Genomic DNA, 12323 nt, shown 5'->3' with positions numbered 1-12323 from the left:
CGCCGGCACCGCCTGCGCCCGGCACGGCTCGGCACGGAACGGCTCGGAGCGGTGCGGGACGGAGCGGCCCCGCGGGGGCGGTGGGTGAGCCTGGAGCTGGGGCGGGGGTCCCGCCGCGGGTGGGGGGCACTGCGGGCAGGTCCGAACCTCCGCGCGGGCACCCGTGGGCACTCGGCCGCGCTCCGCGGCGGGGCTGGCACCGCCCGGGCAGGGCTGAGCTGGAGCTGGGACCCGGCGGAGCCATCGTGGGGGTACCGGGCCAGGTGCCCTCCGCCGCCGCGGGCGTAGAAGCGGAGGGCAGGAGGCTGCAGGCAGGGCTGGCCGCTCTGGCTCCCCGCTGCCCTAGAGCACCTTCCTGGGGCGGGAGGAGCCCCTGCGGGCGGGGGGCCAAGTGCGCCGCTGCCGATGCCATGGCGTGGGGCAGGGGAAGGGGTGGCGGAGGCAGAAGCCGGGCTGTAGCCGGGCCGGGGCTCTCTGTATGCACCGCACCGCGGACAGCCCCACCGGCTGTTCACGGGCCAGCTACCGCCCGCCTGTCCCGGCCCGAAGCGGGGCTCTCCCCGCGCCGTGGGGTGCCTGGGGCGGCACTGGTACCCTGCCCTCCCAATGCTGCCAGGCGTTCTGACACGGGTCGTGCTGGGAACCTCCCGAACTGCTGTCCCCAAGGCTTGGGGCTGGTTTGAGACCGTGGTGGCAGCATCCTATCCTGCAGGCTCCCACGATGAGCAGCCAACTCCTGCTCCTGGCTGTGCTCCCGGCGCTCCTGCGTCCTCCAGCTGCCATGGCACAGAAGAGGAGCCAAGGTAGGTGCTGAGTACTGGGTCCACACGGTGGGTGGCACAGTAAGAGGGCTTCAGCACCGATGTGCCACTGTACCAGTCTGTGCCCTGAGTGCTGTCGCTGCTCCGCAGCAGTGTGTGAGGATGTGCTGGAGGCTGACATCGCCTTCCTGGTGGATGGCTCATCCAGCATCGGAAGGAACAACTTCCGTGCTGTCCGCACCTTCATGGAGGAGCTGGTGGGGCCGTTTGTGCAGGTGGTGGGTGAGAAGGCAGTGCGCTTTGCCATGGCACAGTACAGTGATGACCCAAGGTGAGCCCAAGGGAGGGGGCATGTGGGATGCAGGGAGGCAGGGCTGGGAAGTGACAGCGTCCCCCTGCACTCCCTAGGGTGGAGTTCTCATTCTCCCAGCACACTGATGGCACAAGTGTCCGGAGGGCCATCCAGCAGCTGAGCTACAAAGGTGGCAACACACGCACAGGTGCTGGCTTCCGCTACATTGCTGACAACTTCTTCGGCCCCACGCAGCGCCGGCCTGGGGTCCCCCAGGTATGTGCAGAGCAGTGACTCTGGCAACATGGGGAGCGGTGTCAGGTCCATGCACCTCATGCTGGATCCCACAGTTCTTTCCTGGCCCTGCAGATCTGCATTCTCATCACGGATGGCAAGTCCCAGGATGATGCTGAGGGGCCAGCAGCGAAGCTGAAGAGCCAGGGCATCAAGGTCTTTGCCGTGGGTGAGTGAGGCTTCTTCACCACTTGAAAGAGTCTTCTTGGTTCAGGTTCCTCCCTCACCCATCTCCCTCTGTCCAGGTATTAAAAATGCTGACCGCAAGGAGCTGATCCGTGTGGCCTCAATGCCTACTGATGCCTTCTTCTTCTACGTCGGTGATTTCAAGCTGCTGGACACGCTGCTGCCACTGATAACGCGAAGGGTGTGCACCACTGTTGGGGGCACCCTGCGCCTGCTGGGTATGGGCCCCCATCGTCCTCCCTGAGGGGCACAGGTGCTGACAGTGCTGGGTGCCAGACTGTGCATCCTTAGCATCCATCCCACCCCCAAAATGACCTCCTGGCCATCCCCTGCCATCAGGCACACATCTGTGCTGCCACAGCAAGATCTCTCTGCTTCATGCACTGCGGAGCCAACAGCCCCTGTGCTATCCCACAGATGGGCCAAGCCACACTGGCCCCTCCAACCTGGAGGTCCTGGAGCGGGGCCTTGACCATCTGCGGATCCGCTGGAGAGCAGCCAGTGGTCCCATCACTGGCTACCGGGTGCAGTATGTGCCACTGACAGGGCTAGGGCAGCCCATCATGGCAGAGAGGCAGGAGGTGAGTGCTCCCACCTGACTGCTCAGAGTTCCTGGGGGTTCCTGGTGGCTCCATGTGTGACCTGGGGAAAATGAGGGGGTGACATTGTTCCTGCCCAGGTGAGCGTGGGGCCACGGGAGACAAACACTGTGCTACGGGGACTGCGTGTTGGGACAGAGTACCAGGTCACTGTCACTGCCCAGTATGCCAACAGCATCGGCGAGTCAGTGTCTGGCCGAGCACGAACCCGTGAGTGTCCATGTCCATAGGGACGGGTGAGTGCAGGCATTGGGTGCTCCTGCACATGGGCCTGAGGACTCATCTCTGCTTCTGTGTGCCTCCAGAAAGCCGTGCTGGCTCCGTGCTGGATTTTCGCGTGGTGGAGACTGGACCAACCTTTCTGCGGCTGGCCTGGCAGCCTGGCCCCGAGCCCCCCCAGGGCTACAGCCTCAGCTATGCTGTGCAAGGTGAGGGCATGGTCCCTGCGAGGGTCGGTGCTGCCTGGGCACCCTGCCTTTGTGCATCCCCCTGGGCAGAGGGATGCATGGATGAGCCTGAATGCAGGGATACGTGCCCAGGGTACTGTGGGTGTGTATCCACCCACCCACCCCATGGCAGCCGGCACGCGTGTGCTGGGCGTGGGGCGCGTGTGTGTGCAGAGGTGCCTACACCCCGAGGCTTCATGCGCAAGGTTCAGGGTGTGTGCTTGGGCGTGCACAATGGCCGGGGGCCTGGCGTGTGCCCCCATGGCTGCTGCACATGGGGGGCAGGCAGCAGACCCCCATCCCAGCCAGGGATGGGGCTGGATGGAGCCACACACCTGGCAGCCTCACCCTGGCCTCAGGCACTCCAGGGGGTGCCCCTGCCCTGGCCCACGTCCCAGTCTCTTCCCAGTGCTCCCCACCCCTGGCACTGACTGGCATCCTCAGGGCAGGGTGCAGACCCACAGACACCCCTTCCCTGCTGGGCCTGGTGTGTGCTATGTCCCTGTGCCCCCACACCCCTCCAGGAGCACCTCAAAGAGAGGAGAAGAGCCTGACAGCCAGTGCACAGTCAGCCACACTCAGCAACCTGCAGCCTGATACTGAGTACATGGTGATGCTCCAGCCCCACTATGCACAGCAGCCTGCTGTCCCCGCCACCCTCACCGCCCGGACACGTAAGTACTGTGCCGAGTCCTGGCCCAGACAGGGTTAGGAATGGGTTCCCAGCACAGGGATGCCCCCCTCCAATCACTGTGCCCCATTGGGATGGGGCTGCCTGGCCCATGGCTGCCTGTGGGAGTGGGATGGGCATGCAGGTGAGCATGGCTGCAGGGTGATGCTCTGGGCCCCAAAAGTTGCTCTCAGGGCAGGATGTAGCACTGTGTGCTCCCAATTTCATTTGCAGCCTTCTGGGAGTGTTTCCACCAGAGCTTTCCTCCCATGACGTAAAAAATGTTGACTGAAAAAATGCAGGGTTTGAGTACGGTGCTCTGTGGGAGGAAAGTGTGGTTTCCACCAGGGCAGAGGCTGTTGGAAAGCATCTCTGGGTAGGAGTTGGGGTGAGGCCCCGGGGCAGCACCTTTGCAAGCATCAGATTTTGGCAAACCAATTCCTTCAACTGCCCCAGGCAGTCTTAACCCACAGAAAGTATTTAAGGCATTAAGAGGAAGATATTTGAGCTCCATTTTGCACAGTTTGATGCTTTGAAGGAGCCGCCTGAGCACGGGCTGCACTCAGTGACCTCAGTGTGGTTAGCATCCGTCAGCAGGGGCAAGGGGGGTTCCTGGAGACAGCAGTTTGCAGGTGAAGGTACTTCCCACTGCCCCCTGCCCCATTCCTATGTGGGAGATGGACAGTCACCTCACTTCCACAGGGCACCTGGTGGGCGTGCAGCACTTGACTGTCCACAACGTGTCAGCACAGAGCATGCTGCTGGCCTGGCAGCCTGTCAGTGGTGCGACCGGCTACCGGCTCTCCTGGGCAACCCGCACAGGTAGGTGCCTCTGCCAGAGCTTGTGCCCCTTCTGCTGGTGGCCCCTGAGGGAGGACAGGAGGGAGCTGGTGGCAGCTGCTGGCTGAACTCCCCATGGGACTGCTGCACTGCCTCCCACAGGGCAGGTCAGCCACAGGGTGGACCTGGATGCCGGGCAGAGGTCACATGCATTGGTGGGGCTGCAGCCCAACACCGACTATGTGGTGACGGTGGCCCCACTCTTCAGGCAGCTGGAGGGGCCCACAGCCACTGTGCGGCAGAGGACAGGTAGGTGTTGGGTACAGGGGATGCCATCCTGCTGCTGTGCATGGGAGGGGGCAAGGACCAGCCCTCATAGCCCCTATCCTTGCCGTGTGCGGGACCAGAGACGTGGGCTGGGTGGCTGGCAGCAGAGTGGCACAAGGTACCCTGACCCATGGGGTCCCTCTTGCAGAGGCAGGTACAGACCAGACGCTGCAGACCAACATCCTGGGCCCCACATCCATCCAAGTGCTCTGGACCAGTGCCCGTGATGCTCGTGGCTACCGTCTGGAGTGGAAGAGAGCCACAGGTAGGCTCAAGGTGCCTGTTGCCCCTGTGGGCCCTCCATGCCAGTAGCTGGCTGTGATCCTTCCCTTCCCACAGGACCAGAGCCCCCCAGAACAGTGTCTCTCCCCAGCAGCACCAATACTTACCAGCTGACGGGGCTGAAGCCAGGCACTGAGTACCGCATCACCCTCTACACGCTCTATGATGGCGGGGAGGTGGCTACCCCTGTCACCACCTTTCAGACAGGTCAGTGCTGCTGTGGGTCCCCTGAGCTGTCCTCCAGCGTTCCAAGCCTTTGGCATGGAGGGATGTCCCAATAGGCATTGCTCAGCCTGAGGACTGCCTTGGCCATGAGAACCCTCAGCTGCCTGGTCACAGCCCAGGATGAGTATGGGGGTTGTGCTGTCCAGGCTGTGCCACTCCAGCTGTGCCTCACGTGTCCCCTCACAGGCGTGGAGGTACCCATGGGTGCTGTGTCAGACCTGCGGCTTGTTGAGGAATCGGGCAGGTGGGTACGGCTGAGCTGGACCGGTGTCCCTGGTGCCACCGAGTACAAAGTGGTGGTGCGCAACAGCCAGGGTGAGTCTGTGGGCAGGGCCAGGGTGGCACCCGGGGGATCCTGACCAGCTGACACCGATCCACTGCACTGCACTCCTCCTGGCAGATGGCACGGAGAGGACGAGGCGCATCCCAGGCAGCCAGACGGGGTTGGAGCTCGGTGACCTCCGGGAGGGCATCCCCTACCTGGTGCGTGTCTCAGCACTGGCAGGCGGCCGGGAGGGCAGTGCTGCCACGCTTACTGTCCGCCTCAGTAAGTCCACGTAGGGTTTGGTGCCAGGAGTTCTGGTACTGCATGTTCCCACTCTGGCATGCGGCTGTCTCTATCCCCCTGCAACCTCTTGGGATGGCAGCTTGGCTGTGGGGTCCCTTTGGACTCCCCAGGGTGATGCTGTGGTGTTATGGGGTGGTGCAGAGTATCCAGAGGTGGGCAGCATTTCGGATCTGCGGGTGATGGAAGCCGGTCCCAGCCAGCTGCGGGTCACCTGGAGAGGGCTACCAGGTGCTGGGGGCTACCTGCTGACGTGGCAAGGCAGTGACGGTGAGTGTATGGAACATGGGATGCTGTGGCAGCAGTGCTGGAGCCCTTCCTATCCCAGCCATCTCTTAGGTCTGAAGAAATCTCGCTTCCTCCCTGCTGACCCCACCACCTTCACCATTGATGGGCTGCATGCTAACATCGTCTACACCGTCAGTGTCTCAGCCATTGTGGATGGCCGTGAGGGCAGCCCTGTCACTGCCACAGGACGAATAGGTGAGGTAACCCCTGCCTGACAGTGCTGTCTGGTGCCATTGGCTGTGACCCAGGCTGACAGTGGCCCTCTTGGTGTCACAGTGCCAGAGCAGGTGGGGAAGGTGACCCAGCTGGAGGTGCAGGCATCCAGGAGCAATGTTGCCCGTGTCACTTGGGTCGGTGTGCCGGGAGCCACTGCCTACCGTGTGGTGTGGAGCCGCAGGGATGGTACTGTGGGGTGGGGATGGGGGTGGGCTGTGAGGGCAGCAGGGTGGGGGGCCTGATGCCACAGTCCTTGGCAGGGGGTTCAGAGAATAGCCGGCGAGTTCCTGGCCACACCAACTCCTTTGACATCCCTAACCTGGAGGGAGGCGTCTCCTACACTGTGAAGGTGACGGCACTCATTGGCAACCGGGAAGGCAACCCTGTCTCCATTGTCGTCACCACCCGTGAGTGCTGGGGCAGGGGGCATCACCCCAGGGTGGCACTGGGCACTCCTGCCCCTGATGCCTGTCCCTCTGCCCCACAGCGGAGGCAGTCCCCCTACGCCCTGTCAGCGGCTTCCAGGTGACCGAGGCCTCGGAGCACCGCCTGCTCCTGACCTGGCTGCCAGTGGCTGGCAGCACTGGGTACCGTCTGTTCTGGCGCTTGGCTGAAGGTAAGCATAGCTGGCTGGAACTCCTGCATCCCTGCCAGCTCCCACCCGCACCCCCTCACCCTTCTCTGCCCCTGCCAGGGGGGCCCCAGCATAGCCAGCAGCTCCCAGCCACCTCCAGCTCTTATGCTCTGTCGGGACTGGAACCGGGCCGGCACTACCACATCAGCATCACCAGCCTGGCTGGCAGCCGGGAGAGCGAGCCAGCCACCATCACTGCCATCACCAGTAAGGGACTGCCTGGGGCCAAGGCAGCATGAGGCCCCTGAAACATGGCTTGAGCCTAGAGGGGCACACAGGGACTGAACTGTCCCAGCATTGGGCTGGGCAGGGAGCATGTTGGAGGCTGCCCCATGAAGCTGGGACACCCCTTCCTCCCCCTTGGTAGCTGCCCCAAGCCGCATCACCAGCCTGCGGGTAACAGAAGTGCAGAGGGATTCGGTGACTCTCACCTGGACTCCAGTCCCTGGTGCCTCTGGCTATGTCCTCTCCTGGAGCCCGCCTGCAGGTGAGACGAGTGGGTGGCCCCAGGACGGTGGGCAGCATCCCCGCAGGGGCTTGCTGATCCCTCTGACTGTCCCCTGGGCGGCAGCTGGTGGGGAGAAGGGGCGGACGCTGCCCAGCACTGCCAGCTCCCAGCAGGTCTCTGGGCTGCGCCTGGGCCAGCGCTACACCTTCACCCTCCGGCCACTCCTGGGGAGCACACCGGGTGCCGAGGTGTCCATCAGTGAGCGCACAGGTACTGGGGGGTCCCTGCAGGGTGGGCTGGGCTTGTCTCCACTCAGGTGGTGGCTTCACCCCTTCCCATCCTGCAGTCTGCAGGGATGCCCTCGGTGACGTGGTCTTTCTAGTACACGGCACCCGCAACAGCTCCTCTGGTGCCAACGCTGTCCGCACCCTCCTCTCCAACACCGTGTCTGCCCTGGGGCGCCTGGGCCCTGAGGGCACACAGGTAGGCTGCTGCCACAGCACTGGGGGCACAGGGTGGTCATGGGTGGGCTGTGGTGCCCACTGCTCCCCTGCACCCTTGCAGGTGGCCCTGGCCACATACAGCTACCGCAGCCTACCCTGGCTGCTCCTCAACCGCTCCAGTGACCTGCCCACCGTGCTGGAGCAGATCCGTGCCATGCGCTACGAGGAGCCCAGCGGCAACGCCATCGGTGAGGGGCGGCTCTAAGAGCTGGGGCAGTGGTTTCTGGGATCCTGCTGACTGTCTCTTCTTCCTTCTCCCTCTCTAGGGGCAGCCATGACCTTTGCCAGGACCTACCTGCTGAGTCCTGGTGCAGGGCGCCGTCCTGGGGTGCCAGCAGTGCTGGTGGTTCTGGCTGATGGCCCCTCTGGGGATGATGCCATCACTGTGGCCAGAGATGTCAAGGCTGGGGGTGAGGATTAATAGGGTCTCATCAGGGTGTGTAGGGACTTCTGTGGGGTGCTGAGGGTGCTCTCTGCTCAGGGGTCCAGGTGCTGGCAGTGGGCATGGAGGGGGCAGACCGGGAGCAGCTCCGGCGCATGGTCACCAGTGAGGACCCACGGTACATCTACCATGGCAGTGACCTTGCAGAGCTGGAGGGAGACCTCACTGATGACCTCTGCACCATCATCTCCACCAGGGTAAGGGCCAGACTACCTTGGGGGATGTGGAGGGGGAGCAGCCCCATGTAAGGTCCGATCCCTGGGTTCACACAGGCTTGTCTTTTCTTGCCAGCCAGCACCAAAGCCAAAGCCCTGCACTGTGAAGTGCCCCAAGGTGAGCTTCTCAAAGCTGTGCCATGCTGTGCCACAGGTGCTCAGCATAGGTCATGGACCCCTAGTTGCAGAAGCCCGGTGGGGAGTTAAGCACAAGAGTGCCAGCCCCTAACCCTTTCCCTCTCCCCTTGCAGGGCGAGAAGGGAGACCGCGGTGAGGCAGTGAGTGCTTTGGTGACACCCCGCCCCCAGCTGGTGACTTTGGGAGGTTTGCATCTCCCAAACCATGCTAACATCAGCTCACAGGGGATGCTCACTGCTGGCTTTGTCTCTGCAGGGACTGCAAGGACGTATGGGACCACCAGGTCTCCCTGGGCAGCCGGTAATAACTTGATGGAGGGGGGCATAAGAAGGACAGTTCTCTGGAGAGGGCAGTGTCATGGTCCCCATGTCCTCATGTTGCCTTGTCCCTTTGTCCTGCCAGTGGGTGGGTGTGGGGCAAGGAGCTGTCCAGCCCTTGCTACAGGGGTAGACAGGCAACACCTCTTGACCACCACCTGCCACCCAGCCTGTCCTCTCCCCTGTGACTCCAGGGTCGCCACGGGCTTCCTGGCTCTCCAGGACCACCAGGGCCACAGGGTCCACCAGGAGAGAGTGCTGAGGGTCCGGGCAAGAAGGGGGACAGGGTGAGTACCTCTGGCCCCTCACCTAGGCACCCCAGGATCCCTGGACACAGTGGCCTGGCTCCATGGGACCTCTCACTGCCCCTTGTTCTTTTGGTCTCCACACCTATCCTGGAGGGGAAATCCCTCTGAAGAATCCCAGCCCAGCCCCACACTGCACCCTCACACCCCAGCTCAGCACATGGGGAAAGGCACCCTGGAAGCCAGCTCTGCCTTGGGGCTGCCCTGAGCTCCCAGGGCTGGGACCAGCAGTGCCTGGGGCACTGAAGGACTCTGGCAGTGCTGGGGTACATCAGATTCTGGCATGATGCTCCTCTGTCCTGCAGGGATTTCCTGGAGCCGATGGAGTACCAGGGAGCCCTGGACGCCCTGGGAATCCTGGATCACCTGGGCAGCCAGTGAGTAAGGGTGTCTCTTGGCTTTGCTGCTGCACAATGGGCTCTCCATCACCCTGCCTGCTCCCTGAGCCAGCCTCCGCTTCCCTGCTCCCTGTGCTGGGGGAGTCTCAGCAGCTGGCAGGGTCACTGCTGTCTCCTGTGTGTGTATCCCAGGCAAAGTGTACTGTCTAGATTTGCTTTGGCTGGGCATGCCATGCCATGCCATGCCATGCCATGCCATGCCATGCCATGCCACACTAGGCCATGCCACCCCATTCCATCTCATCCCATCCCCACTCCCCTGGCTGGCAGGGATGTGTTCTCCTCCTGAGCTGTTGTTTTCTAGGGCATCCAGGGCATCCCTGGTCCTCGAGGGGATCCTGTGAGTATGGCCCCAACCCTCCCCAACTCTTCTCCCACCCAACAGCCCCTCTCATTCTCATCTTTCCTTCCCAGGGTTTGCGTGGGCCCATGGGACTCCCTGGCCCAAAGGGGGAGAAAGGTGAACCGGTAAGTGATGGGCAGGGGGCTGCCCCACAGGGTTCCCTGGGGAGCACTGGGGACCCTGGTGGGCACAGCTTGGTGCCTGGCATCTCCTGGCCCCAGGGCCTCCCCATCTCCCTGCCAGACCTCTGGCTATGTGGCACTGTGGCCACAGCAGGGCACATGTGGCACATGTGCTCACTGATTTTTCCTCCCCCTTCTCGTGCAGGGAGAGCCCAGGGTGATCACAGATGGAGAGCAGGGGCTGCCAGGCCAGAAAGGGGAGCCAGGTGTGCCGGTAGGTGTGGGAATATGGATGTGAAGGGGTCTCTGCCAGACCCCCTGCCCACCCCTCAACCTCAGCTGATGGAGCCCCTCTCTCTTCCAGGGCCGCCCCGGCTCACCTGGAATCCCTGGCCCACGGGGGCCTCTTGGTGATCCAGGCCCCCCTGGTCCACTTGGACCCATGGGGCTACCGGGACCTCCTGGAGAGTTTGTGAAGGTACATCCCCTGATCCTGCATGGGCATGGCTGGGGGATGTGTGGGCAGAGGGATGGGGGAGCAGCAGTGGCTTGGAGCTGCTTCCCGTGGACTCCTCCTGTCCCTGCTTGTGGGGCGTGCCCTCACCAGATGTGCCTGCACACAGATGTTCATGTCTGAGCTGTTGCTGGCACTGGGCAGCGTGGGGAGAGGCCCTTGGCATGCACATCCCCTAGTGCCACAGATGATGGGCTCTACCCAGCATGTTCCTCTCCTATTCAAGGAGGGCATGGGAACAGCCCAGAACTGCCCTAATTTGCTTTTTTCACCCTTGCAGGGAGAGAAGGGTGACCGAGGGGAAAGGGTGAGTGGCTGTGGTCCTCTGCTCTACTGGATGGAAGCCTCTTGAGTGTCCAAGGGCACTGCAGCCCCTCAGGGTGCTGGAGAGGACTGAGCCCTCAGGGCAACCACACAGGAGCTGACCCTTCTTTCTGCAGGGCCCCCCTGGATTTGCAGATGGGGCAGTACCTCGAGGGGACCCTGGACCCCCAGTGAGTTGAGCCCCCAGGGCAACAGGGCTGGCAGAGGGGATCAGGGCTGCAGTGGCTGTGTGTGACCAGGGCTGAGTCACATCCCCAGGGGCTGAGATTTTCTCTCTTGCAGGGCCTCCCTGGGGACCCTGGGCCTCGGGGACCTGCTGGGCCCCCTGGGCTGAAGGGAGAGAAGGTAAGAAGGTGGCAGGGATGCTCCCCACTGGGGCTGGACCTCACACCACTCTCCAGCAAGGATTCCCATCTAATGGGCATCCTGTGTCATGAGCATGGCTCTCACCTTTCCAAATCCCCAGGGTGATGGCACAGAAGGTTTCCCAGGGCCACCTGGCCGTCCCGGGGACCCAGGAGACAGGGTGAGTTTCCTGGGAGAAGGTAAGGCAGGCAGGAGCTGGCCATGCTGAGAGCCAAGCCCCGATGGCATGCTTGAGCCCTCCTGCTTTGAGCATTTGCCTTGGCACACCAAAGGTGACAACATCTCCATTCTGCTCTGCAGGGTCCTCGGGGACCACCAGGGGAGCAGGGCAGGAAGGTGAGCGGTGCAGGGACCGAGGGACACTCTTGCTGTGCCTTTGGCAGAGAGAAGGGGGTTCTGGGCTCTGTGCCAGGACCCAGGATGTCCCCAAAGGTCCTGCTGACCTTTGTTCCTCCTATACCAGGGAGACCGTGGTGCACCGGGCGAGCTGGGAGAGACAGGCGAGAAGGTGAGAGGGTGCCAAGGCAGAGTGGCACTGCCCAGTCCTGGTGTCCCTGAGACCTGTGGTGGCAGTGCCTGGGGATGGCTGTCACAACCCAGTGGTCTTGGGCGGGATTCAGGGCTGACGCCTGAAGAGCTCTGGGGCAGTGTGTGGGGTGGGGGCAGTGTGATGTAGGGGGAGGAAGGCTCCCTGGAACCCTCCTCTGCTTTGCTCTGCAGGGAGACCGTGGTGTGCCAGGCCCAGAGGGTGAGAAGGTAGGTGCAGCTGTGGCATGGTGGAGTGATGCCTACTTTGCCCTGGAGCAGCCGTGCTGGCAGGGGGTGGCAGGATGCCCCCACACCTTCCTCTTCCTCCTCTCCTGCAGGGTGAGATGGGAGCCCCAGGGCACCCGGGGCCATCAGGCAGAGAGGTGAGTCAGGGTAGTGGGTGTGGTGCTGTGGAGCCAGGAGCTGCCATGCCCGGGGTGGTTCCGAGGCACTGCCAGCCCCCTGAGGTCTCTAATCTTGCCACAGGGAGCTCCAGGACCTACAGGCCCCCGGGGAGAGAAGGTGAGGGCAAAGGGGGGTCCCAGTGGGGTGGCAGGGGTCTGTTAGGGAAGGGGCTGGCAGTGACACCTGTCTCTCTGCAGGGCGATCCAGGACCACCTGGCAGGCCAGTAAGTGATGCTGCCCAGCAGCTTCAGCTCTGTCTGCCCCAGCCCCAGGACAGGGAGCCATGGGCAGTGCCCAGCATGGTCTCCTCTGCTTCCCCTCCAGGCTCCCAGTGTGGAGGGTGTTGGAGAGAAGGTAACCCTGGCCCAGCTGTGCCCTCCACCCCCTGGG

General features: G+C 63.1%; 1 protein-coding gene across 14 annotated transcripts in view; it reads left to right on the top strand.

The window, feature by feature from the left end:
* Positions 1-12323, top strand: part of COL7A1 (collagen type VII alpha 1 chain) — a 29552-nt gene continuing 17229 nt past the window's right edge. For 8 of the 14 annotated variants that reach the window (XM_050979200.1, XM_050979197.1, XM_050979195.1 and 5 more), the window contains exons 1-48: positions 13-80; positions 713-803; positions 912-1092; positions 1170-1329; positions 1423-1516; positions 1593-1751; positions 1951-2114; positions 2213-2342; positions 2438-2560; positions 3103-3252; positions 3951-4070; positions 4191-4337; positions 4504-4620; positions 4695-4844; positions 5049-5177; positions 5263-5409; positions 5572-5697; positions 5767-5910; positions 5992-6117; positions 6192-6338; positions 6419-6547; positions 6626-6772; positions 6933-7052; positions 7137-7283; positions 7360-7496; positions 7578-7704; positions 7783-7926; positions 7998-8155; positions 8250-8291; positions 8425-8451; positions 8567-8611; positions 8823-8915; positions 9239-9310; positions 9636-9671; positions 9746-9799; positions 10002-10070; positions 10161-10274; positions 10591-10617; positions 10751-10804; positions 10917-10979; positions 11101-11160; positions 11301-11336; positions 11464-11508; positions 11721-11756; positions 11867-11911; positions 12015-12050; positions 12131-12157; positions 12258-12287. In XM_050979200.1, coding sequence (XP_050835157.1) covers positions 722-803; positions 912-1092; positions 1170-1329; positions 1423-1516; positions 1593-1751; positions 1951-2114; positions 2213-2342; positions 2438-2560; positions 3103-3252; positions 3951-4070; positions 4191-4337; positions 4504-4620; positions 4695-4844; positions 5049-5177; positions 5263-5409; positions 5572-5697; positions 5767-5910; positions 5992-6117; positions 6192-6338; positions 6419-6547; positions 6626-6772; positions 6933-7052; positions 7137-7283; positions 7360-7496; positions 7578-7704; positions 7783-7926; positions 7998-8155; positions 8250-8291; positions 8425-8451; positions 8567-8611; positions 8823-8915; positions 9239-9310; positions 9636-9671; positions 9746-9799; positions 10002-10070; positions 10161-10274; positions 10591-10617; positions 10751-10804; positions 10917-10979; positions 11101-11160; positions 11301-11336; positions 11464-11508; positions 11721-11756; positions 11867-11911; positions 12015-12050; positions 12131-12157; positions 12258-12287 — 4716 coding nt within the window. In that variant the 5' untranslated portion in view covers positions 13-80; positions 713-721. Of the gene's footprint in view, positions 85-712; positions 804-911; positions 1093-1169; positions 1330-1422; positions 1517-1592; positions 1752-1950; positions 2115-2212; positions 2343-2437; positions 2561-3102; positions 3253-3950; positions 4071-4190; positions 4338-4503; positions 4621-4694; positions 4845-5048; positions 5178-5262; positions 5410-5571; positions 5698-5766; positions 5911-5991; positions 6118-6191; positions 6339-6418; positions 6548-6625; positions 6773-6932; positions 7053-7136; positions 7284-7359; positions 7497-7577; positions 7705-7782; positions 7927-7997; positions 8156-8249; positions 8292-8424; positions 8452-8566; positions 8612-8822; positions 8916-9238; positions 9311-9635; positions 9672-9745; positions 9800-10001; positions 10071-10160; positions 10275-10590; positions 10618-10750; positions 10805-10916; positions 10980-11100; positions 11161-11300; positions 11337-11463; positions 11509-11720; positions 11757-11866; positions 11912-12014; positions 12051-12130; positions 12158-12257; positions 12288-12323 lie in introns of those variants that run through there. The other 6 variants (XM_030227946.2, XM_018915090.3, XM_018915089.3 and 3 more) reach the window with 6 other exon arrangements.

The sequence above is a fragment of the Serinus canaria genome, chromosome 12 (assembly GCF_022539315.1).
Source record: "Serinus canaria isolate serCan28SL12 chromosome 12, serCan2020, whole genome shotgun sequence".
Taxonomy (NCBI): Eukaryota; Metazoa; Chordata; class Aves; order Passeriformes; family Fringillidae; genus Serinus; species Serinus canaria.
This window is presented reverse-complemented; position numbering and strand designations above follow the sequence as displayed.